Source organism: Terrapene carolina, unplaced genomic scaffold, assembly GCF_002925995.2.
Source record: "Terrapene carolina triunguis isolate 2854851 unplaced genomic scaffold, T_m_triunguis-2.0 Scaffold613, whole genome shotgun sequence".
NCBI classification, from domain to species: Eukaryota; Metazoa; Chordata; order Testudines; family Emydidae; genus Terrapene; species Terrapene triunguis.
Window position 1 is genome coordinate 274,328 of NW_020664964.1, and position 27,395 is coordinate 301,722.

At 41.4% G+C, this 27,395-nt stretch overlaps 1 protein-coding gene across 1 annotated transcript in view; it reads left to right on the forward strand.

Moving 5' to 3' along the window:
• Positions 1-27,395, forward strand: part of AHRR (aryl-hydrocarbon receptor repressor) — a 111,906-nt gene that overhangs the window by 77,522 nt on the left and 6,989 nt on the right. Inside the window, exons 4-9 of the mRNA XM_024201609.2 lie at positions 8,811-8,900; positions 9,596-9,725; positions 12,342-12,475; positions 17,203-17,402; positions 20,577-20,686; positions 22,185-22,323. Coding sequence (XP_024057377.2) covers positions 8,811-8,900; positions 9,596-9,725; positions 12,342-12,475; positions 17,203-17,402; positions 20,577-20,686; positions 22,185-22,323 — 803 coding nt within the window. The remainder of the gene's footprint in view (positions 1-8,810; positions 8,901-9,595; positions 9,726-12,341; positions 12,476-17,202; positions 17,403-20,576; positions 20,687-22,184; positions 22,324-27,395) is intronic.

Here is a 27,395-nt window from a genome sequence, read left to right on the forward strand (position 1 = left end):
TGGCCCTCCCCGTGCTCCACTGCCCCAGCTCTCTCCACCTAAATGCCGGCGGCGACCGGGGAGGCCGAAGATCCGGCCGCCGCGGTCGCTGCCAAAGAAAATGGCGCCCCCCCCAAATCCTAGCACCCTAGGCGACCGCCTAGGTCACCTAAATGGTTGCACCGGCCCTGGGTCTTATATATTTGAACATTTGATCTGTTGATTAACCTTTTTCCTTCCTTCCTTCCTCTTTTTTGCGTATTAGCCAGTAACTTCCCGTCTGTATTTTTTTAACTCTTTGAATATATGTAGACAGAAATCCTTGAACTTTTGTATACCACCTGTGCTCTACTTCAATTCCCCTTTCCTATTCACATGCTCCTTTTCTGCACCTATCATACCAAAACCCATTCTGGGTCACTTTTCACAACCTCTTTCTGTTTCTGCTCTCATGCTACTTGAGCATCTTTGGAAACAATCCAGAAACCATGTAGCTTCCTCCACTATAAACTTATTCTCTCCTATTTCAACTTCATTCTCTCCCCAACTGACTTCAGAATTACATCTCTCAGCAACTGTTCTCTCCATCTGATACACTCAGTAACTGTATTTGAACAAAGTGCCATGGGAGCAGCAAAGATGCTGTACATTTACTAGGGCTGGTCTACCTACAAACTTGCACCCAAATAACTAAATCAGTTTTCATTCACATTTTTTGTTCTTTTGATGCAAGTCTGTATGTGAATACTTGTTTCAGAATAAGTGTCCTATTTTGGAGTGGATAAAAATCATTATTTAAGTAAAGTGATGGTAGTTTACATTATTTTTATATATATGTTGCTAGTTCTTTATTTTCTTCTTATATAATCTCATGTTGTTAAAGTGGATGTTTTGTGCTTATTTCTTTATTTCATTTCCTAATTGTTAGTGGAATTTGAGATTTTACATAGACGCTTCATATTAAAAATGTTTATCTGTGCAAAATAAGACAAATTAACATCCTTTGTGCTATTCTCATAACTAACACCCAATTATAAGCCAATAGCCCATGCTATATTTATAACTAACACAGCCTTTGAATAAATTCAGTGTTCACAAATCAAGAAAGTTGAAATGGTTTGACCTAGTTACATTCTCAAGGCAGTAGAGCAGGGATCAGCAACCTTTGGCAAGCGGCCTGTCAGGGAAATCCGCTGGCGGGCCGGGATGGTTTGTTTACCTGCAGCGTCTGCAGGTTCGGCCGACCGCAGCTCCCACTGGCCGTGGTTTGCCTTTCCAGGCCAATGGGGGCTGCAGGAAGCGGTGGCCAGCACATCCCTCGGCCCACGCCACTTCCCGTAAAACCCATAAAGCTTCCCAGGTGCAAAGGGCTCACACATACAAAAACACGATGACAAAAGTATTATCTATCAACACTGCCTATCTCCATTGGCTACAATGATGGAAATGCATGTCTGCTTTTTTTTAAAAAAAAAATTATCTCTTTTTTTGTTTCCTAGTACATAAGTCTATGATAGAAACTGCTTATGAAGGGCACAATTCTGCAACCCCTAATGATGCAGGGCAGTGTTTACTCGCTCAAGTAGCCCCTTTGAAGTAACTTTGTCAATACAATACATGTACACAAACCTTTTGAGTGCTATGAATTATCCTACTACTCTGGTAAAGGGTATGCTTTCATGTCACTAGATACAGTGGTGTTTCTCTTTGAATAGTCTTTTTGTGTTTCAGCTTGATATCAGAGTTCTAAGGACTTGATTTTTTTGGCTTGTAAAGAGCATCTTAATTAAGGATGATAAAATGAATTTTGTGCAGGGTAATTGTGAATTTTTAAAAACACTAGTGGAAGGGAACAGACAGATCCATTATGGTACAAATTAAAAAGGCTGACTGCATCTTCTCAGTAGTGTTCTTAAGTAGACATCATTATGGAGAAAGTTAGGGATGATTGTACCACTTACAGAAGCTTATTATTCAGATAATCAAAGAATAACTCCACCCCATATGTGATGCAAAGACTATCAACAGACTGCTAAATGAAACAGCTCTAGATACACTGAAAGCCAACTGACTCTGGAAATTTAGTACCCGTGTTGCGTGACTTGAAAATCTGTTCTGAGCAAGGCACGGCTCCAGGCCTTGACTGTTGTACTTTAGTAACCATAGCAGTGTGGTCTCTGGAGATCACAATGCTAGTGAATTTTCCTTTATTTCAAAGAAGCATAATAAGAGAAATGTGGCTTGGAACTGATCTTTTTTTCTTATTTTTACTATGCCGTGACCTTGACCAAAATATCTTTGAAGTATTTGCTGGCTGATTCTCTGTTATGGGACCAGAAAAAACATCAGGATATATAAAGGATCTTGCCAAAGGAAGTCCTATCTTCCTCAAAATATTTGTCTTCATTCCCAGAGAGAACCTTTTTATTAATAATGTTTCTAAAACCTCATAATGGAAGAGGTTGATAACTTTAATCTCAGAGCTACTATGGGCACCAAAGTAACAGTGAACTTGCTTTGAACTGACATATTAATTGTTTTTTGTTTAAGTAGCAGGTGCAGCTTTTCGTGAGTACATAATTGGATGTACTTGTTTTTAAAAAGAACACAGTCCACAGTTTGATGCCAAGCCCTTTTTTCCATTTGGAAAAAAGTGATTTCATTTTTCATGTACAATGTAAGAAACATGAGTTTCTTAAACAAACAAAACCAAACACAAACAAACAAGTGTTTGCAGTGCATAGTTAAGTCTGTCTCATATGTTTCAAGTTTTAGCCTGGATTAGAAATTCCATCTGCCATTGAATCCATATGGTTTACCAAATGGCATTTTACAATCATTTATTTTTACAGCTTAGACAATAAAGTTGTGTTTAGTTGTCACTGCTCAAATTTCTACTATGAAACCTTTTGAAAAAGTAAATATACTCAATGTTTGGAAATTGTTTTGGCAGGCAATTGAACTATTATTGATAAAACACTATTTATTACTGTGTAGTAGGCACAGCCTGGACAAAGAATTGCAGAATGAAGGTCTTTTAACATTTCTCTATTCTCTAAAATCTAAGACCCAGTCTGTAGCCCTTCCTACACTTCCACACACTCCTGTAAGGTGCCCCCTTACTCCCTGATGCCAACTATCTATACCTTGGGTAGCTGCACGGGGGCTGTGCAGTTTCCATAGGGCTGCTATATTCCCTTCCCCACACATGCAGGTAGGAGTGGGCAAGATTGGGCAGGGAATGGGCAGAGCTCCAACATTCCAGCCTGTGTTGGGGATACACACTGAACCAGATATAGGGCTGGTGCTGAGTATGTCACTGTGATGGGTTCGATCACAGAAATATCCTTGGGACTGTCACCTGATGTGCTGAGACTACCTTTGAGCCCGTTTTCTCTGCCAATTTGGGCCTTCAGAACCCTGCCTTGTTGAGCCAGACACGCCAGTCTGCTCCAACACAGACCCAGGTCTGAACCATGCGCTCCAAAACTGCAGACTTAACTGAAAACAGCTTAAGAAGTGCTCCTGTCTCCAGCACCCAGACACCCAGCTCCCAATGGGATCCAAACCCCAAATGAATCCGTTTTACTCTGTATAAAGCTTATACAGGGTAAACTCATAAATTGTCCGCCCTCTATAACACTGATAGAGAGATATGCACAACCGTTTGCTCCCCCAGGTATTAATTACTTACTCTGGGTTAATTATGGTAATAAGCAAAAGTGATTTTATTAAGTATAAAAAGTAGGATTTAAGTGGTTCCAAGTAGTAACAGACAGAACAAAGTAAGTTACCAAGCAAAATAAAAGAAAACACGCAAGTCTAAGCCTAATACATTAAGAAACTGATTACAGGTAAAATCTCACCCTCAGAGATGTTCCAATAAGCTTCTTTCACAGACTTGACTCCTTCCTAGTCTGGGCCCAATCCTTTCCCCTGGTACAGTTCTTGTTAGCTCCAGCTCAGGTGGTAACTAGGGGATTTCTCATGACTGGAACCTCCTTTGTTCTGTTCCACCCCCTTATATAGCTTTGGCACAAGGCGGGAATCTTTTGTCTCTCTGGGTTCCCACCCCTCCTTCTGAATAGAAAAGCACCAGGTTTAAGATGGATTCCAGTACCAGGTGACATGGTCACATGTTCTGTGAGACCCCCAAGCCTTCATTCTTCCTGGCCTGACTCACAGGAAGCCTTGCAAGTAAACAGAGCCATTTACAACCAATTGTCCTAGTTGATGGGAGCCATCAAGATTCCAAACCACCATTACTAGCCCACACTTTGCATAATTACAATAGGACCTCAGAGTTATATTTCATATTTCTAGTTTCAGATACAAGAATGATACATTTATACAAATAGGATGACCACACTTGGTAGATTCTAAGCTCTGTAATGATACCTTACAAGAGACCTTTTGCATAAAGCATATTCCAGTTACATCATATTTACACTTATAAACATATTTCCATAAACATATGGAGTGCAACATCACAGTCTCCCCCTGTGGAACCAAGAGGTAATGAAAGCAGATTCCTGGTCTGTTCCTGGGGTAGCACAACAATGCACTGCCCCGTACATCTGTACTGAGCCCTCTCTGCTGTGGATAATATGTCTTCTCACTGAGTAGTGTTTTAAGATAACATTTTTAAAAAACAGTCAAATACCTGGACTTTAGTTTTGAAGTTTTGCTCCATATTCAGCTGGTTTTTTAGTTAGTGTGGATTGTGCTACAGGTTTCCCAGCTAATGTAACATTTTTTGTAACATGGGCCTTGAGTTAATCACAAATAACTTTGCTAAGGTGGAATTAGGGTTGCTGCTGCACAACAGTGCCTTCCATTCCCTTTACTCTTCCAGAACATGGAGCTTCAAAACCTCAGGCTTAAACATTGGGAAAGCAGGAGATCTCAGTTAAGGTCTCCCCACAGAAAGCAGAAAAGAAAGTAGGTGTTACAAAAAAGAAAAACCAGGAGCAACTCTCCACACATCTCCTGCACTTCCCTGCTCTGTTCCATCTCTACCCAAATACACACATCCTTGAACTCCACTCCTGAATCTCCCCCCACTACATCAACCCCCATTCCCATGAACACCTCCTCCAACCCCCCCATCTCTCTTTCTCTCACATTCTCCAACCCCCTGTCTGTCTGTCTCTCTCTCTCTTTCTCACACACACACACACACCCACCCACACACACACACACACACACACACACTCACCTCTCTTCCCTCCCACACTTCTCTAACCTCTCCCTACACATACATACATTCACTTAGTCATTCCAGTTCTTTGAATTATTAACAGTAGCTTTTCCATGTTTCACAGCTGTGGAGTGAGTTGAAAATTAGTTCTGCATTTTAAAAGCAGACTTCAGTCTCTTGTGGAATATGGTGCAGGGCCTAGATGTGGCAATATATTGGGTGCAGAACATCCCTTAATAATTTGAGTAGCAATTTCTTGATCCATAAGAACAGTGTTTGACAAAATTCCTACAAGGTAAGTCCACTACCACCTAGAAGGGCTGAATACCCCCATCTTACATGGAAGCCAACAAAAATGGGAATTAAGGGCGCTCGGTACCTTGCAGTATCAGGCCCTATGTTTCAGAGTGATTCTAGGTCTAGTATATGCTTTCCCAGATGTGGACTGGCAAATTACCTTGTTTTTCTTGAAGCAGTTGGCAAGGTCAGCATTTCTAGCTATCTCAGCTAATGAATAGTTGATGACTGGGAAGTTCTTTGCTGTGTGCACATTATGAGTATAGTCACCTGCATAAAGGAGCTCACATAAATGCTCCATTTACCTTTGTGGAGGTTTTTAGTCTGGAGGTTTTAGTTAAAGAGCCTACCAGATGTTTAAAATGTAATAAAATTCCTGACATCATATCACTGGTGGTTTCATTGCTGCAAAGAAGAATCCAAAGAGACAAGATGCCAAAAATCCTTTCTTGTCTCCATCTGATATTGTAAATGGATATGACAGAATACCATCCACAGAGATACTCTCAGCACAGTGAAAGGCACAAATGGGAGGAAGTAAGATTCATGTGGCATCTAGACTAGAGCCTTGTTTGCAGAAGAAAATAGCACCATTTCTGCCATCGGTTTTGCTGGAAGAATAGCCATGGAGAAACTAGTGATCAGCACCAGTTCAGCTAGCCAGAGGTAATGCCTGTTCTGAGCAGGGATTAACTCCAGTTGGCTAAACTGATGCTGATCACAGTTTGTTCTTGTCTGCTTTACAGCTAACCCCTGGCCAGCACCAGTTCAGCTAAATCAATTGCTGAAACAGTGCTATTTTCTAATGGAGACAAGGCCCTAAAGCAGTGGTCCCCAAACTTTTCAGGGTCGCAACCCTCCTTTACCCTTGTCTCCTCATCCTGGAGGAGAGGAGAGGCCATGGCTCCCGGGGTGGGTGGGTGGGAATGCAGACAGGGGTAAGGAGGCCTCAGCTGAGGACTAAGGTGGGGGTGGGTCTGGGGCTGAGAACAGAGCTGCAGCCAGGGGCTGAGGCTGGGGGCGAGCCTGGGGGCAAAGCTGGAACTGGGATGCAGTGGGGGCCGGGAGCCGCACCGAGGCTGGGGGCGGGGCCAGAGCAGAGCTGGGGTTGGGGCTGGGTGGCACTCCCTCCCCGCCCCCCCATGAGGGCTGGCCTTGGCCTGCCACGTCCCCCAGAATGTTCCTCCGTGCCCCCTTAGGGAGGTGCGACCCACAGTTTGGGGATCTCTACCCTAAAGTCTTTCTGCTGGACCTCTCGCTAGCCATCCATTTCACACTTCATGGGTTCTTTAAGGCATTGTTCACCCTGGGGTGAGTAGCCACACAGGTCCAAATTTCTCAAAGGTGCTCAGCACCTACCATTAGGGACAAATGTTCGGAGGAGCTCAGCCTGTTGGTGCTGAGCTCTTTTGAAATTCTGGCCATAAATGTCACAAAGGGAACTGCTGGGTGCTGAGCACTATTAAAAATCTCACCCTTATGGGAACTGAGCTCTTGAAAACGTGGCCCCACAATGCATGAGAATTAATATATCTGTCCACTGTAATGTTCATGTTTTTAATAAAAAAACAGTTTGAGGGAAGAGGAAAGTAGCAGTATCATATATATACAACTTTAATCTCAAACAATCCCAATGCTTTTTACCAATTGATATATACACCATATGCAGGAATTAGTTAATCCAGCTCTGAAATACAGTCCCTCTGTGGTGACAAAGTGTCATGGGGGTCCTGGGGTAGGGAAAGGCAGTCAAAATTAGACAAATCTAGATTAGGTATGACCAGAGTTAGTTTGTGTAATGTACTTCATTTATATCCGTTCTTATTTTTATATGGATATAAATGAACTTGTTGCTTACGTTACCTGACATAATATTACTCTACATATATTGTCTTCTTTAATATAATATATGGAGATATACCTATCTTATAGAACTGGAAGGTCATCAAGTCCAGCCCCCTGCCTTCACTAGCAGGACCAAGTACTGATTTTGCCCCAGATCCCTAAGTGGCCCCCTCAAGGATTGAGCTCATAACCGTGGGTTTAGCAGGCTAATGCTCAAACCACTGAGCTATCCCTTCCCCCTTTACTGTGTATTGGTTTATGATATCAGTGCATTAAGTTCTATTGCTTAGTCCTCTTACTTTAAATATTCCTTATTTTATTTATATAATTATGCCAACAGTATTTTGTTAAAGTTTTTGAAAAATTGATTACATTCTAGAATATATATAGTATTTATATAGTTATATAGTAGTTGTACTACAGTTAAAGTGTTACCCACAATAGTTATTTTTCTGGTTAGAGGATTTTGTATTAGGTACATGTATCAAAAATATATATTCAGAAAAGTTAGTGTAATATAGTACGTTTGAAATTAAATGGGTGACAAGTAATTTGCTCGTGTCATTAACCTTCCAGTTATATGAATTAGTAGTAATCCCAAGTATCATAAAGGTTAACTGCATTGTTATTACATTTTAATTAGTCTTTGTATTAAGTGTAACCAAAAAAGATAAGTTTAAAAAAAGGAGAGAGAACACGTTCCAGGTCATTATCCACTATGTCATTCTAAGAAGGAGAATGCTCTTGCTGAAAAATTATGGTGACTACCACAATGTATGGGGGAGGGGGAATTAAAATGATATCTTTACATTGTGATAGGCAGGGGAAACAAATTTAGTATCAGACTTTGTATTAAGGGCTTAGGACTGAAATAATTAACATCCTACTATTACTAACCTACTATTACATATTTCTGGCAATACAGATGTAATGTTCAAAACTTCTGAGCTATTTAAATGCCTAATTATATTTGAAACTATTATAGCCTCATGTTGATATGCAAGAATTTAATTCTGGGTTATGAAAATCGATCCCCCTATATCAAGATGAGAAGATACACCCATGTGTTATTTTTCTTTAGCATTTGATAAATATTTGATTAGCCCATCATTGTATAGGCACAGAGTCTGCTCCTCTTGCACTGAGCAGCAACTTTACATCAGAGTCCTATAGATATCAATGGAACTACTCACTGTAAAGACAGAAGAAACTAGTCCATATGATGTAGCAGACAAATCAATGGGGTACAGATGCTGCCTGTTAACCTCATGGTCATAGGACTCTATTTTAGTAAAGCTAAATAAAATTAATAAATGTCTGTTCTAAGCAACACTTTAGTTTCCATCTTTCTGCTATGTGGTTATTCCATAATTGAACACTGGGAAAGAAAAGCTTAGAAAATATGTTAATAAACGTCATACCAATTTTACTTCTTGTATTTTGTCTTTTGTTGACTTTTTTATTCTTTGCTTTATCTCCCTTCTCCCAGTCACTGAATGGCTTTGCCTTGGTGGTGAGTTCAGATGGAATGATATTTTATGCATCATCAACTATTGTGGACTATCTAGGCTTTCATCAGGTAAATATATATTTAAACTATTTAGAATGCTTAATGTTGTACAATTTGTAATGGCTTCCTTGCTGTCATTTCTTTTGATACGCTCTCTAAAATCATGTACAGTACACTGTTTTGACATGTGCCTTTACAGTTGACTAGATATAAAGTATAAATGGAATAAAGGTATATTTATGATGCAATTCCAGACTAGGATATTGTACTGTAATTTTCCTATTTTTATATTTTTATTTTTATTTAGAATTCAAGTGATTGTGTATTCTATGTAACATCCCAGGAGACATTTTGAGCTATTCTGTTATTGTGAATCATTGGTAAACAAAGACATGAACTGTTACAAATATAGAATATATCCCTAATGCTCATCATTGTAATTTATCCCTTCAATTTAACATTCAGAACAAGCATTTTTGTAATAAATGCAAAAATTACCTTAATGCAACATTGATGGATATTTTGCACATGCACAAAAGTCAGGAAATTAAGAATTAAGGCTAAAAAGATCCTCACTACATTACTGTAGTTTAAAATAAAAAGTAAACATGTGAAAGTCAGGAAATTCAGAAATAATGTTCCTCAAGCAATCTTAGCTCTGACCCAATCCCCACCAACCATCCACCTAATGGGGATATAGAGATAATGACAGCCCCTAGCCAATGAACTTACAGCCTAACCATTGTTTATTGTAATTATTTCAGACTGATGTAATGCACCAAAATATATACGATTACATTCATGTGGATGATCGCCAAGATTTCTGTAGACAACTGCACTGGGCCATGAATCCTCCACAATTAGTGTCTGGACAACAATTGCAGACAGAAACAGGTGGGTTTGCGTAATATTCATTAGAGAGATAGGAATTGTCATAGTGAATCCAGATCAGTGGTCCATCTAGTCCAGCAACCTGACTCTGATAGTGACTAGTGCCAGATTCCTCAAAGCAAGGTGCAGAAACCCTCAGAGAGGACAATTCAACATGATGAACCCATGGGGGATGTTTCTTCCTAACTCTTGACAGTTAGAAAATGGTTTATGCCTTGAAGCATGAGAGTTTACATTACTTTTATTTTTTCCTATCTAATGTAGCTGTAGAGCTTCTCATCATCCATATAAATGGTTAATCCTACTAAGCTCTTGTCTTTAAATAACATATCAATATTTCTCTCAGTCACAAAAATACAGTATGCAGAAGGTTTCTGAACACTATTACTACAGCAGTATCACTTTGTGCTGTCATCCCATTTGCTTTCTTACACAAAGCTACTTGGATAAAAGACCTCTAAAGAACAAGCAGGTGCTGCAGTCCATTTTCCTTAATTCGATACTGTCCCAGCATGGTGTTAGAGCACCCTCTGCTGTTTAGAGGTGCTCTCTATCAGATGAGGCATAAAACAGAAATCATGACTACTTCTAGTCATTAAAGTTCCCTTTCTCTAAGAATACAAGAGGGATGTGAACTCGAGCAACTGAGCCATGATCCTTCTCTGGTGACTACATTCTGGCACTCTAAATTCCCCCTGCAATTTTATCTGGATAAATTATTATTCATTCCTATGCAAAATTTCTGTGTAGTGTTGCTGTGCAGTTTAGGGCTGCTGAATAATTACCACATTTCACATCACAGGTGTCTGCATTGTAGAGGTAAAGTGATCCCCCAGCATAGTCTAAACATCAGTTTAAGTTTAAACACTACATTGTGGGATTCTTTGGAATAAAAGTATCCATTGCTACTACTGTTAATAATTTGCACTTCTACGGTATTAAGCCGTTCATTAAAAGATTATAAAGGACTTAATAAATGGGCACCCCTGGGAGGTAGGTAACTATTTTTATTCCCATTTTGTACATGGACAAACTAAGGTATGTAGAGATTGTGACTTGTCTAAGGTAGTAATAGTGGTAATAATAATATTTCCAGTAAAACTTCAATATAGAGTTGAGGTTGAAACTTTATTGCCCTTTAAATACATCTTTTAACAATAATATTTGATTAATGAGAAATGCTAGAAAACAGAAAATGTTCAGTTAAGGTTTCAACTCTAGCCTTAGCTCAGACATGCCACACCTGCCCACCTTCAGCTACAGACCAGAGAAACTTCTGAGCACATGAACATGAAGTCTGCCAAGTTTTTTTATTTATTTTATTTGTTTGTCCAGCTAAAAAATTAAGAACAGTTTTTGACATGTGAAAAAATGCTCTTTGTTCCCCAAGGCCTAAAACTTTCAGAGGAATTGAATACCCAGAACTCCAGTTTAAGTCAGTAGGAATGGTGAATTCTCCTTTGAAAAATCTGGTGCCTCAAATTGGGCACATAAAAATTGGAGGCACCCAAAACTAGTGATAATTTCTGAAAATTTTGGCCCCACTTTCTCTGTTCTCCTTTCTAGACAGCGTGGGTGATACTGTAACTACCTCACAGGGTTATTCACTGGAAATAACCCATTTTGTCAAGTTCCTGGAGTCTGCCATAATTTGGGTAAAATGTATGAAGTCCTTCAGACCTTTCACAAACTTAAAGTACACCAGACCTATGGCGAAATGTATATACATCACTGAAGGCTAATGGAGCATTAATAGGTTTTTCAGATGGGTAGGAAGAAACTTGCAAGCAGCACCGTGAAGCAGGAGTCCATGGCTGGCTTTTAAACTCAGAGAATTTATGCAGGACTTGTAACTTCAAAAGCAGTCCCCATGAGGCTTATGGTTTCCGCAGGAGCTCTTGCAGTCTTTGGAGAACTTTGTAAAATGTGGTCCCTTCTTTACAGAAGAAATAAATACCTCTCAATGGAACAAAATGCACTAGGCATTTAACAAACTGTAAAAACAGTGTGCAGATATTAATTAAATTTGAACAGCATTGTTTGGAAATTAGCAGTGATGAACACTTTGAAATTTTGTTCTAGATATGTACAGTAAAGAATTTCACTGAGTCTCAGAGTTCACACTTCCAGAGAAGTACTCGTGTTTCTTTTGAGAAATGCATACTGCAAAAACTATGCACTGGTGCCCATAACTACTGCATGCTTTACGAAAGAACTCAGGAGGCACGAGCTGATCTTTGGGTGACTGGTGCCTGTTAGCAGTGCCAATTAGCATTTTCTCCTAATGGTCTTCCTTTTTGTGTCTCTTTTTCTTTGCAAAGTCTAGCAAACCAAAAGGAAAGACCTCTTCTATGTTAATGTAAGATTAATTTTGCTGAGTGAAAAATCACAAAAAGTCACAAAATGTGAAAGTTTATGTTCCCCCAGGCAAATTAACTTAAGCTTATTGCACAGCTGTTGTTTTGTGACGTACTCCTAGCAGATATTAATATTCATGATTGAATATTCACTACAAAATATTCTTTTTAGCAATTTCTTTAACTATGTGTTCAAATATGTAAACAGAATTTTCATTCTGAGTTCATATAATCTGACCTATCTTACCCACATTGTTTGTAGGAGAAGAATACATTCTCAGTAAGTTGTTTAAGGCACAAGAGTGTGACAGCATGCCAACAGATTATTCTTCCTTTTTAACTCGTTGTTTCATCTGTCGAGTCCGCTGCCTGTTGGACAGTACTTCCGGTTTCCTTGTAAGTATAATTGTGTGAAACAAGCTGTGGCTGAGTAGCACAAATTTAAATGACCTCTTAAAGATATTTAAACATGATTGTATGAATTGCATGCACTGATATGGAAATACAATTTTTTGACTTTTTTTAATTAGTTGAATGTTTTTACTTATGATTTTGCATCATTGGAACTGTCCCAAATGACAATCTTTATTAGTAAATGCACAGGTAGCACTGCTGTGGTTTAGGATCTATCAGTACTAACTCCTATTTACAACTCCTATTTTAGGACACTGTAAACACTCAGTTATAAAGTATGAAATTTTTGTCATTGTTCCAGTATGCAGCTGACTAGAACTTTATATAAGAAAAGAACACAAGTAAGTATTGGGCATCCTTAAGATACTTGATCTGTAATTCTTTAGGAAATCCATAGTATATTTCCATACATACTACTACTTGAATAATACTTTTCTATATTTATATTCAGTTTAAAAATCCTAACCTCATATGTCTTCTCTTCCTCCATCCCACAAACATAAACATCATGACCAATGTCTCTACCTAGCAAAAATTAAAGAGGCAAAAAGTGACCATTCTGCTCAGTCTTTTTGTACACCAGCCTAGAAGCCTCCATTTTCCCCTTTCATCTCCCAAACAAAGGGGAAATTAAGATGAAAGATGAGGATTAAAATGATCAGCTAAGAAGAACTCTGTAGAGAAAAGGCTGTGGTCCAAGATTTCCCTGAGCACTGGGCTCAAAGTTTCAGGCAAGGTGGGCAGAATAACCCTGTTTGCAGCACCCCCTTACCCCCTCGGTCTGAACCATAACAGGAAAATCCCTCCCAGGAAAGGCATCACAAAAATTGATGGGATTTGGGGGTTCCACGGCAATTTCTCCTTCCCCTACAACAAACTCACCCTCACCAGAACCTTCATTTTCCTACCACTGACTGACACTTTTTCTGTCACTCGTCTATCAGTTTATAAAGGGTGTCTGTGAAACTCTTCTCCTGCTCTCACCATTCCCTCCATTTACAGGCAAACACTCTCCTTCTCCTCTAAGTCTTCCTCCTGGGTTACAGCACCTCTCACACCAAATGATATTTTTTCATGGCAGTCTGAATCTTCAGTTGTGTTCCCTAGTGTTGACTCATGAGATTCCTATCTGGCTTACTTGAAACAGGCCCTGCATTCTCTTCTCCGCTTTCTGTTCTACATCCTCAGAGCATGCTGTTCCCTCCAGATACTCCCTTCCTGACCCAGAAGGCTCTTCAGTCACCTTCTTCAGCTCCTCCCTTCATTCCACACACACTTGTATCTAGTCTCTAAAGTCACCTATGGCTTTGCCTCTGGAGAGAAGGACCGCCAAACACAAGGGATTTCCCTGCTCAGGACACTGAACCAGAGCAGAGTTTGAGTCCCCATCTTATTATGAGACCTGTAATTTCCAGCACCTTCTCCCCAATATGGGAGCAAATGTTTGTCCTTAACCCGGTGGTGCTCAGTGCTAATACATAAAAGTATGTTTTAACTCATTAGATAGACAAGTTCTTTGCTAACTATAAGGTGAATGTTTCCATCTAACCTTCCCCGCCAAATGCACCTTCCCTGTAGAAACCTCTTCCTTAGGTTCCTTACATAAGATAATCAAACACTCAGCTTTTTTAGGCAAGAGCAATGTGACTCAGTTTATCACAGTGCTTGAACCACGTGGTCTCTGATCTAGAGTCAGCTGAGAAGAAGTGAATAAAGTCTAAGGGCCTGAGTGTTGACATTGAAGGAGGAGACCTTCTCTCTTTATGCACTATCCTGGTGGCTGCTGAAGTAAGCTATAGACTTCCTTTGATGGGTTTAATCCTCCCTACTCCAAGCTCTAAAAACTCAGCACTAAAACACAATCCAGAATATACACAGTTGTGAGGACTGGTAGAGTTTTCAGGATGTCATTTTAGGTGTATGTGTCTGTTGCCAGAGGCATCGTTTCATTTGTTGTACACTAAACAAAGAACTTTGGCGGGGGTGGGACATTTATTAAGTACATACACAAGGTAAAGAAAGAAAAAACAAGTGATAATATTTAAAATTCAAAGGATCAACTTTTAGATTGTATAGTCTTTGGGGCAGAGACTGTCCTCTATTATACATTTGTACAGTGCCTGGCACAATGGGGTCAACCTGGCTGTGGCCTTGAGATGGTACCACAATATAAATGTTAAACAACAACAATAATAATAATAATAATAATAAATATTCTCCCGCTCTCATTTTGTATAGAGCCTTTTAAAGGGAAAACCCATATTTGAAAGTCTCAAATAACTTTGTTGAAGAGAAGAGAGTCAGTTGTAGGTGATAACTTCCAGAGTCTGTTATTAAAGTCCAATCCTGTTTCTTCTTAAGGTAGAACAAGACACACAAAAAGACAGGGAGAGAAAAATAGCAAGAGATAGGAAAATACAGATTCTGTCTTGGATGCTTGTGGTTCACTTGCTGCAAGGCCATGGGCATAGTACAGGAACTCCTCACTTTAAAGTCGTCCCGGTTAACGTTGTTTCGATGTTAAGTTGCTGATCAATTAGGGAACATGCTCGTTTAAAGTTGTGAAATGCTCCCTTCTAATGTCGTTTGGCAGCCGCCTGTTTTGTCCACTGCTTGCAGGAAGAGCAGCCCGTTGCAGCTAGCTGGTGGGTGGTTGGAACCAGGGTGGACCAGCAGCCCCCTATCAGCTCCCCCTATCAGCTCCCCACTCCCCTAAGTTCCCTGTGCAGCAGCTGTCCCTCCCCCCACTGCCATGTGCTGCTCCTGCCCTCTGTCTTGGAGCTGCTCCCAGAGACTCCTGCTTGCTGTATGGGGGGGGGGGGAAGTGGGGCTAATGTCAGGGTTTCTCCCCCTCCCCCCTGCTCCTGCACCCCACTTACCCCATCTTCCATAGAGCAGGGGGGACACACGATGGAGGGAGGGAGCTTCTAGGCAGTAGCTGCCCTCTCAGGTCTCAGCAAGCTGATTTAATTAACAAGGCAGTGTACTTGAGCCTGGGGTCAGCTACTTAAAGGGGAAATGCGCATTTTTTCTCTCACACACAGGGTGTGTGTCTCTGTCTGCCCTCCCTCCTTTCCTGCTGCCTTGTAGAATGTTGTGAGAGTTAACCCTTCAGGGCTCAGTAAATTGCTAGTTCATTTAGCAGTAAGGCATTCCCTGGGAAATATCCCACCCTCTGACCCCTCCACCTCAACCAAGCTTCACAATCATCATCACTGTGTACCAGTATTAAATTGTTTGTTTAAAACTTATACTGCGTGTGTGTATATAAGTCTTTTGTCTGGTGAAAAAAATTTCCCTGGAACCTAACCCCCTCATTTACATTAATTCTTATGGGGAAATTGGATTCGCTTAACATCGTTTCGCTTAAAATCGCATTTTTCAGGAACATAACTACAACCTTAAATGAGGAGTTCCTGTATATGACCCAGTTAGCTACTTCTGGGTCCAGGCATTACTCCTGTAGCTCTGGAAAACATTTGGCTGGAGTGCTTGTATTTTCCTCTGGTAGGCAAACTTCTACTGAGATCAGGCTGCTTGTAACAGCTGTTAGCTGTGAGCAACTTGGCAGGCTAAGCATTGCAAGGTTAGAATTGTCCTGTTGGCTGAGCTCTTACAGTCAGAAGATAAAAAGAGAGATAGATAAATGGGAGAGGTGAGGGGGTGAAAGTTGATGCACCAGGAAAGGGATAATACTAAGAAAGCTCAGGTTCCCATCTCAGGAGTTTCTCATGCACCTTGGAGGCAATCATGTCATGTGGTCCCTCCTGGCTCTGTTGGTTGCACTGTCAAGCCATTAGCAGTAGCTGGCAGAGCAATGAGGTGAATGCCTCCCTGAACCTTTGCGCTGCTCTCTGACCATGTCAGCTGAGGGAAAGAGGTGGAACTGCAATATGTGCCAGTCTGGTGAAGAAGCCCTGAGATACAGTGGTCTGTCCCTCAAGACTCTTTCTTCTCAAATCTCAGCAGCAGTGTTGATCTTTGCTTAGCACCCTGCTCTAGGACAGAACTGTGCAGAAGGAGCTAGTCTCAGACTGAAACTCCCAACCTCCCCCCATCCCTGACATCTGATTTTGGGTACAGTGGAGGGTTAAGGTCTTCAGACAGGGACTGAAGGTTCCCTTCCTGCCCCATACAAAGTATCCTGACATTTTGAGCCTATCTCCCAGCTACGCCTTCCCTCCCATCTGCGTCTCTGCACGGTTCCTCTGCATTTTGCCCCAGCCATGTACCTCCCAGAGAATACACACAATTATTTCACAAGGGCATGGGGGAGAGAGGAAGGAAACTCAGGAATTTTCATCCTGGAGAGATCAGAGCATGGGAAAAAAACCCAGTTCCAGCTCCAGACTGAGGCATACAGGAAACTGTTACTTTTGCCATCATAAGCTGATAGACTTGGCTAATGGAACATGATACAGAACTTCTACTCCAGCAACAGGAGGGGGAAAGGCTAGTTTAAAAGTCTCTATTCTAATCAGTATTATCTCCCCTTTCCATGTTTCAGAAATTGATTTGGACAGCCACACATTAAACATAATAAAGATAATGAAATACATACTAAGGGTTTATCTGCATGTGTTAGAACTGATAGAACATGAATATGTTCAATATTATTTGAACATTATGGTCTATAGATCATATTACCATTTAAGTGTTTTATACATTGAATGCTTACGATAATTTTATTCTGTTTCTTTACATAACAGACAATGCAGTTTCAAGGTAAACTGAAGTTTCTCTTTGGACAAAAGAAGAAGTCCTCTTCAGGAACAATATTACCACCTCAGCTGTCCTTATTCTGCATAGTGGCACCACTTCTGCTCCCTTCTATGACAGAACTGAAGATGAAAAGTCTGTTTGTGAAAGCAAAACACAAAGCTGATGATGCATCCACAATGGATACAAAGTATTTTCAAATGAACCTTTTAGTATTTATCATTACTTACTCGGGATATATATTTATTAAACGTGTAAAAAGCACAGCTTATTCTAAATATCCCTCTGTTTAAAAGCTCTCAATCTTAATAACGATGTCTAGCTTCTTTCAATATTTTTGTTCTTTCCTTGCTATTATTCAAAATATATCAACATAATAAATAGTTGTGTTAGATGTAAAAGTGGCAAATAAAAATATATCCATTCATTTGGAGGGAGTTCTCAACTTGCCACAGTGTGTAGCATGGCTACAGTTTAAAGAATGACCCCATGGGCAAACCTCAGTAGCAAACTGAGGAAAGGGGAACATTTAGACATTAAATGTGTCTGTATGTGCATCTGGATGCATGTGAGGGAAAGGCAGACATGATCTACACTGTAAAATGGTGCCATACTTGTGTATGAACACATATGTCAACAATTGTGCTAGCTGACCTAGGGCGGAACATAATCCAGCAGTCAGTGTAGCCCGGGACACAGTATGTCCGGTGTTTGCTCCTTGGTAAATTTCCTGCCTCTTTTGTGATAAAATCTCAGATTTAATGTTTAGATTAAAACAAGAAGGAGTCTGGTAGCACCTTAAAGACTAACAGATTTATTTGGGCATAAGCTTTCGTGGGTAAAAAACCCACTTCTTCAGATGCATGGAGTGAAAATTACAGATACAGGCATAAATATATATTGGCACATGAAGAGAAGGGAGTTACCTTACAAAAGTGTTTAGATTACGTTCTGTAACTTGCTCTGAATAGTACCATATACCATGAGTAGTTCCACTGACGACAGACGACTTGTGGAATATGGTACTGTTGTTCAGTATGCACACAACTATCAGAATCTGGCTCTTAGCATTGTTTTTGTGTGTGCTGTATGTGTACTATATACCCATATGTTATATTTCTGGCAAGTTAATCACTTGATGTCATTTTGACAAGGCAGTGGAATTGCTGAAAAGTTAAAGGTGATAAAGGTATATGAAATAGTTGATCTCTAGGTCAACAGTTGGAATATAGCTCAGGTCAGTGGTGATCAGAAGTCACTACCACTTGCCAGCTTTTCAGTGAACTCTGTGAAATGAGTTGGTGATCTCAGGCCAGTTCCCATTAGAGAATTGTTTATAGCACAAGCATTATTGGCAGTCTCAGCAAAGGATGTAATAGGTATGCAGAGTGAACTATCCTTTCACCTCTAGGGTCCCTGAAGTCCCGGGTTGAGGCACATTGGCATGGCAATGTGAGGGCGCTTACACAGCCAATGTCCATGTCCTACCTTTTCAGTTAATAAAAAAAGAACGGTAGAGTATGTCTTCATGCACAGTTAACCTGGGAGATTGGGACCTAGGTTAGCCTGGCCTGGGTCTGAGCAACCCTACTGCGAAGCACTACTCATATTACTGTGTCCTTATTCTTCTTGTACTCATGTTGTGTGTTTGGGACATAGTCCATGGTTCTTTGTGATGCGTTTCTCAAATGCAGCCACTGTGGCTGCACGTGGCCACTAGGAGCTTTTCTTGCGGCCACAGCCTCCTAGGTGGTGATGGGGGAGGGGGGAAGCAGCGGCCCCTCCCCTGTGGCCACCAGCAGTGGTTGGACCCTACCCCCCTCTGGAGACACAAAAGCTGGAGGAACAGACAACCAGTGTGAGTTCCCCACCTTTCTGGGGTTGGTGGGGTCAGGCTTCAGCCCTGGGGTGGTGGGTGGCAGGTTCCAGCCATGGGACTTCAGGCTCAGTCCCCAGGCCCTGTCCCCTGCACATAGGGTTTTAGGCTCCATTCCCTGGCTGTGTGGTTGCAGGCTCTGGCCCCAAGATCACCACACCCCCCATTACCCCTAACCCTTGCTGCCTCGCCCAGTGTCCTATTGCCTCTGGGTCCCACTGCCTCCATCCCCACCTCCCCACCTAGGGTTTAATTTGTCCCTCGGCTTTCTGGAGCTGAGTAAGTCTGCTGTGAAAAGTGATATTTGTATGTTTGTTAATATCACTTTTCACAGCAGACTTAGTAGCTACCAAGTCTTAAAGCAACCAAAAAAGCAAAAGAAACAACAAGAAAAAAGACAAGAATGTTCAAAGCACCTTATTTGTGTTTCTATTCTGTTTAGGTCCAGTAAAGAATAGAGACAACTGAACATAATTTTTATTATAGAGTCTGCAAAAAAAATTCTACATAAAAATAATGATTTGGACATGTGTATGTGCATATTTATATGTTTTTCCTAAAGTTAATTAAGTATTTTAGGAAAAAGTGTCAGAGCGGCCACATGCAAGAGTTGATGGCCGCACTCTGAGGCCACCTAAAAATTTGTTTGAGAACCCCGTCTAGGATTCTTTCCCAGTCAATTGTGTCAACTTTGGGAGAACTCACCTGTCCTTCAGGGGGAATTGTGGGAAGGCACTGGAGGACTATCAGTACTCAAGTGACTTTTACCTGTGTCTTCATTGCAAAGTGGGCAGGTTTCCCGTCAAGGTAAAGCAGAACCTGGGCTCTAACCTGTACCGCCAGCCAAGTAAATTAGGCTTAACGCATCTCCAAACCTATGTTAAAGGTTTTTCTGTGTGGATGGGGGAGGGGGTTGGCTAATACCCAGGTAACAGCCCAAGTTAACTGTGCTGTGAGGACATCACCTTAGAATCCAGTGAAGTCAGTTTGGCATGATTCACAAGCTCCAAAATACATTTAAAAATAAAGACTGTGACTGATTATAAATCTAAACTATGTGATGATTCTTGCTACAATGCCCATTTGCTAGCATTTATCTTTAATGCTAACATTCAGATGCCTTGGTTGTATAAGAATCTAGTGGAATAGAATTGAATGAAAACATTACTGTTTATTTCAATCCAATCTAAATGTTGTTATTCCAGGAAATAAGTACTGAGCCGAATAATAATAAATTTAATAATAATTTAATTTTAATAAATTTTCTTTACAGTATGTACAGTATTCCATTCCCACACTGGATTGGGAATTCATATGATCCAGCAATTACTGGCAAACATTTAACTTTCATTATCACACATTCAAACCATAACTACTTAGTACATGTTTGCTAGTTTGAAAGTCATGTCTTACACAGTTGTGTATGTTTGCCCTTAGCTGTATTGTCATTCACTGACCAAATATTTTCACATTGTCTGTCCTCTGCAGTTCAAAAGCTATTTCAGGTCTATGTGAAACAGAATTACAAGGAAGAACCAGTTACCATGAAGGTGCAGCTTTCACTAATGTGTTACAAAATGCTGAAAACCAGATCAAAGGTATCAGGTTGTAATAATTCTGCATTACTGACAGTTTATGGAGACAATCTTCCTGCTCCCCCCCCCCATTTAAGTTTTCTATATTTTAGTTCCAATTTCCCATTTTTCTATTGTCTGCTATTGTGATGTAGATTAATCAAATATGAGATAGTATTGACACCATAGTCTAGCCATTCTCTAGCTGCCTAGAAATACAATGTTACCAGTTCTCGCAATTTTATCACCAGGCTTGTGATATTAAGTGTGTTTTCTTAAAGCTCCAGCCCCCAGATTCATGTGATTACAGGTATAGTAGGCTATAGCTCTCTAGTGCTCCCTAGGGAAAAGGTGGGCATTGCTCCTGCCTCAGCTGCTGGGGCACAGCCCTCCAGCTGTGCTAGCTGAGGTGTCAGCCCCCCCCCTTGTGTGGGGAAGGTTAAAGTAGTCCAAACAAAAAGTCACAAAAAGGCCTTTGGGAAGCTGAAGAGAAAGGTATCAGCCCTTCTCCTTTCTGAGGGGGGCTGGTCGGCCAAGGCTCTCAAGTAGTTTCCCTATCAGTAACCCCTTCTTCCAGAGCCTGGAGAGCTCTGGGATGCAGTCCTGCTCCTTCAGAGTGCCACACAGGCTGCACTGAGCAGGGAGTCTCCCTTTTAAGGCCCCACCCCTCTCCAGGCTTGACATTCCTTACAGGTGGCCGGGTTGAGGCTGATTGTGCCCAGAGGAGCTCTTTAACCCTCTCCTGAGTGGGGTTGGGATCTGCCCCACCACAACGTGAAAAGTCTTAGCATTCATTAAGAACAAAGGGGGGTTTCTCATGGTTGAAGCAAAAAGCTTGAAAACATGATGTGAGTGTACCCTAAAGGTGCAAAACCAGACAGCAAATAAAAAGCAATGAAAATGTATTGGGTTTTTTATGTTTTTGGTTGTCTGTTTGTTTTTTGGTAACCTGACTCATGATTTCTGAATGCTTGGGACTTACACTACTGTGAGAATCTATGATCTGCTGTAGCTGTCTTTTACCAGTTGGCAGGATGTTTAATATAACATGTAAGAATTTAGTAATCCTCTTTGCTGACTTTTGATAGTTATTTCTCCTCAAGCCTTCCCTTCTCCCTCTCCCCTATACAGATAACTCTATTAACTTCTTTTTTGTACAGGCTTGAAACCTTGAAGTCAAACTTGCTTTAATACAAGTTCTCTATCACAGCCACTATCACTGTCTAGTTTCTCTTGAATCTTTTATTATTAGACAGGCAAAATCTGTACTGAACTGACGATACTGCAAAATCTCCGTGATTACAGTTTAAGTGTTTGCAAATTGAATATGTAATCTTTTTTCCCAGTGTGCATTCTTGCCTGTAATTTGCCTAGTTAATCTTAACCATAACACATTTTGACTTGCACTTTTCTGTATAACAGATACCAAGCATATTTGCGAGTGTCCAGTAGTTTATTAGGTTATATAAAACTAATATTAAAATTGTTTGCACTAGAATGTATTTTCTTTTAATTTTTATAGCAAACAATGGAGAAAATGGCATTTCTCTATTCAAAGTACTAACAAATGAAGATCATTGGGTCTGGGTACAAGCTAATACTCAAGTTCTGTACAGGACTGGCTGTTCAGAATACGTCATTGCCTCACAGCAAGCTCTAAAGTAAGTATATTTACATTTTCCTGTAGTTCTGAAAGATAAAGACACTATTCACCAAAAGTAGGACTTTCAAAAGCACTTAAGTGTCTTAGGAGCACAAGTCCCACTGAAAGTCAATGAGACTTGTGCTCCTAAATCACATAGGTAGGATTTTCAAGAGTGCCTAATTTCATTAGAGACGTCACTTTGCCAGAATAATTTATGTGGGAAGCACTCAAGTACTATTGTAACAGGCACTAGTGCAAAACCCTAAGATGGATGACTACTGACTTCACAAGCCCTTTGAGTGGGCCTTACTCAACACAATAGTTGTATTCTTCAAAGAGGCCGTTCCCAGAGGTGCACAGATCCTATCTCCATAGTAGGTTGGATGATTTGACAGCAAGAAGAGCCTCTCATGGAAGCCAAAATAAACCCCTAAACAAATCATCCCTACAGTAGACTAATAGATAGCTGATGGGGAGGAAAGTTCATGCAAATATACTTTCTACCACTTGACTTTACAACTCCCAATTCTTAAGACCTTCAATCCTCCCATTTATGGCTTAGAAACAACTGGGAGTCAATCCAGCTCCGGACTACAATAGTTCTCTTTTGTGGCTACAGATTTTGGGTTGGTACTGGCCTTCTAAAGTGTGGGGAACACATTCAGAACAAGAAAAACTCTGACGGAGGCTCTTCTCAGCAACCAACAGAGTGTGCTGCAGGAGGCCTTCACTGTCCCATCATTGTTGACTCCTTGGTTGCCAGTGTCCTCTTATTTTATAATATTTGGGAAGCACGGTCATTTCTTGTGCTTTATGGCTGATAGCTGAATGATGTTGTCAGAGGTTTGGATTATAAAGTAACCTTGAATCTCACCCTTTAAACATTTTCTGGGACGATGTAAATAGGGAAGCTTGTGTTCAATGCAAAAGGTGTAGGCTCCCCTGGGAGTAGAATCTGTGCCCTTCTTAGGAACCCATTTCTTATTTCTATCAATATAAGCCTCCCTATTCACATGTTCTCTATTATTTGGTCAGCCTGTGCCCACAGAACTGTACATAGACCCTCTCTATGTAGATCTCCCCTCTTCTCTACAAAAGAAGCTCAGACATATTTCTGGCATGGTCTCTTACACCCCCCATGGACCTTATAGAGGCCTCTCTGTAGTCTGTGCTGAGGAAGGAGGTAGAGAGTGTGTGGGATGGGTGCAGGGCCAAGAGATGCGCACAGAACCCCCTCTTGCTCAAAACTGTATTTAGACTGTTGCCCCTTGGCTTTCTTGCTTTTTGCCTCTGTCCCTCTCTCTGTTCTCGCCTATCTTCAGTTTCTGTGTGTTCTTCTTTTCTGCCTGTGCGCACGTACACACAAAACAATACTCAGCAAAAAGCCCCTCTGCCCACATAATCCAAAACTCCTGGGTGCTCTGTTAGGCCTTGTCTCATGGAATGTGGCTCCTCTCCCACCTTCTCCCCACAGAAACTGCACAGACTCCAGTGGTTGTGCCTTCACCATATCTTTTTATTTTAAAAGTTCCCTCCACCTTTTTCACAACCATCCCCATGCAACAGTCTATTTACAGTGCTAACGTAGCTTTTGGCCCTCTCATCAGGGCCTGAGGGGAACAGAAGTTTCCCTACTCTGAACCTCTGTGTGGCTAAGCTCGGCTAACCCTGTTCCTCCCTCTCCCCCCTTTACACTTCCTTCCTGTGCTTCTTCTTATCAGCCTTGGGCTGGTGGGGTAATTGGCTCAGCTGGCCAGCCGATTAACTAATTCCCCCCATCAGTTTTCCCCAGGGGAACTAATTAATATCTGAGTGATCAGAGTGCAGGCTCACCTGTTTGCACTCTGCACTCTGTCACGTCTTGTTTTAGAAGTAGCCCTTTAGCTGTCTCACAACTACCTTAAGCGCAGGGCACATTTACACATCAATTTCAATGAGTTTTTAACTAAAGACATAACAAGGTTTAACCCCGCTCATAACAGCACCCCCAATCTCAGCTTCTCCCCATCATCAGGATGAGGCCTAAAAGGTGCCACCCAATAATCCATCCCAAACAGAAAAAAAGAAAGAAAGAATTTTAAAAATTACAAATGGTATAAACTAATGGTGTCTTTCTGTCAGACTGTCAGGGCAGAAATATAGGTGGTTGGGCCTAGTGGTTAGAGTAGGCTGGGGGCCAGATCCCCATGCCAGCTGGGGTTCAAAACCAGGAGGTCAGGAGCTGAGTGTCAGTTACCATGAAGGGCAATTTAAGAAACCAGGAGGTCAGTGTCAGGATACAACAGTTGGGTGAGCATTATGAAGCAGGGTGGAGCCCAGTTGTATGGACAGCTTCCTCTTCCTCCTTCCTGCTTAAGTAGGCGGAGCTAGTCAATCTGGTGCGCCGGTGTTCCACCAGTTAGGACCCAGGGCTGGAGCCTTCTATCTAAACTGGGCTTCAAGGAGTCCCAGTTCTAGCTGATGCCAGCAAGCATCAAGTGGAAGATTGGAGCATGATGTCCCCCCTGCCAGGAACCCTGCAGACCCAGGTTTGAGACTCCTGGGTCGTGACACCACCCTATGCCCTAGACACATCCACTGGGCAACATTGTTCCAGGTTTCTCAAGGTGTCTCCTGTAGAAGGCTCATACCTAGGTTGGGGCATGAACATTTTCTGCTGGCTCCAGGTCCACCTATCAAGGCCATAGCCCTCTCAGTCAATTAGATACTAGAGCCTATCTCATTTAAGTTTGGCATCTAAGACTTTGTGAATGGTGTATTCTTCTTGCCCTGTATATGCACTGGTGGGCGGGGTCCTGTGGGGAAATGAATTCTCTGAGAATGGTTTTAGGAGTGATACATAGAACACCAGGTGGATTCTAAGGGATCGAGGTAGGTGGAGCTTGACGGGAACCAGGTTAATTTGTTGCCAGATTTGATAGGGGCCAAGGAATTGCTAGTCAAACTTACTAGAGAGTCTGTCCATACGAAGGTTCTCTGTCGAGAGCCCTACTTTTGTCTCACTGAACAGGTAGGGCTCTGCTAATGAGGCTGATCTATGTGCCATTAATAGTCTTTCATTTTTTCGAGGTGTTCCTCACTTCCTCCTGGATTTCATGGATCCATTGTACTGATCTGAGGTGGTCAGGTTAGAGGAGGTCAAGGGTAGCTTCGGTGAAATTCAGGGTTGTACCCAGAGTCAGCGCAAAAAAAAGGGTGGGGGGCTTGGGTCCGTGGATGCCTGGTCTGCATTATTACATGCAAACTCAACATAGACTAAGGGAGGACCAATCATCCTGGTGATAATTGACATAGCATTGCAGATACTGTTCAAGGATCTAATTCATCTTCTCTGGCTGTTCAACTGGGATGGTAAGTGGAGGTGTGGTATGTATGTATCCTCAGTAACATAGTTTCATGCTAGAACCAGGAAGTGAATTGTGGCCCTTGATCGGAGGTAACATGATCAGGGAGGGCATGGAGATTGACTATGTGGTTTATCCATAGCTGGGCAGTTTCTGCAGTAAAGAGTGGACCGGTGCAAGGAATTAAGTGGGCCATCTTGGTGAAGTGGTCTACCACAATCCAAATCTGGTAATTCCATGATGAAAACTAAGGCAATGGCTGTTTGGGGTCAGGATGGGGTTTCCAGAGGTTGGAGAAAGTTGCAGGGTTCATGGTTTAGTTCCTTGACAGAGGTGCATACATCGCAGGAAGCAGTGAATGCCTGCATTGAGGGGCCCTGTGACATTACCCAGGATACAGTTTGGACTGTTGAACAGCTGTGTCCTCTCAATTCTCCACCCTAGGGTGCCTTTCTCACTGCTTCGCTGTGAGAGTAACCACTCCTGGTCTGCTCACATTCTGCCTCCAGCATGTAAATTGCTCCCAGCTATACAGTATGAATGCTATGGCCAACCACTCTTGAATTACACTGCAGAACCACAACAGCAAATTCCCAGTCCCAGATTTTCCCCCAGAAATGTGTTTCTTGAACTGCCCAGCCCTCTCCTGGAAAAAACAAGCTCACATAAAGTACATCTTTTATTAATAGAAAATGATACACAAATTCTGTTATCTCAAATGGATTTTCCCAAACACTTCCATCCAAACACACTGGTTTAGATAAAACAATAAAACAAGTTTATTGACTATAGACAAATAGATTTTAAGCGATTACAAGTAATGAGGCATAAAAGTCAAAATCGGTTACAAAGAAATAAAAGGTAAAATGCAACTAATACCTAACAAGCAGCTAAGTAAATTCAAAGCAAAAGTCTCTCTCACCCCATTCATCAGCAGTCTTACTGGCTGAAATCCTTTCAGATAGGATCCCTCCCTCAGTCCAAAGCTATTTCTTTGTTCCTCAGGTGTTGCGGCTGCCAAGGGTAGAGAAAAAAAAGGAGGGATAACTTGGGTCATCTGTTCCCCATTCTTATACTTTTCTTCTTCTTTGAGAATCATCTCCAGCTGGGGTTTAGGAGACAAGAAGTCTGTGGGAAGCTGTTTCTTTGCCAAGATGTAAATTTTTCACTCACACCCTTTTTCCTGCCACTTAACCAGGTGATTGTTCATTTGGTTTCATTGTCATCTGGCTGAGGCATCAGTTTGCCTATTGTTTCCGAGGAACTGGTTTGTGGCTGCTTTTCTAAACCGGGAACATGTCTCAGTAATGTTATACCGTAGAATTTTATATTTTTACATACAATGTTGCTGCACATATATTGGTTACCAGGACAATAATGATCAGCAAATTATGAGTTTTCAAATGATACCTCACAAGCCACACTTTGTACACATTTTATCATAGTCTTGATACACAGGGGTACAGATTGTCACAGGCACATTTGAGGCTAGCAGAAGAAGGACACTTGGCTTTAGAGCACCCAAAGTGTACCCATCAGTGGGGAGTCATGACATAACTGTACAACAGCCACTCTTGCTGGACCCAGGGGAATGTAAATACAGTTATTTGCAAAGGTGGTTACCTCCCAGGTGTGGCTCTTTGTTTATGTCAGCTAGTTCACTGAACGGAATCCCCGAGGCAGAGACAGAACGGATAGTGGCAGAGAGCTGCATCAAGAACGTTTCAAGGCTTGAGAATGTGAG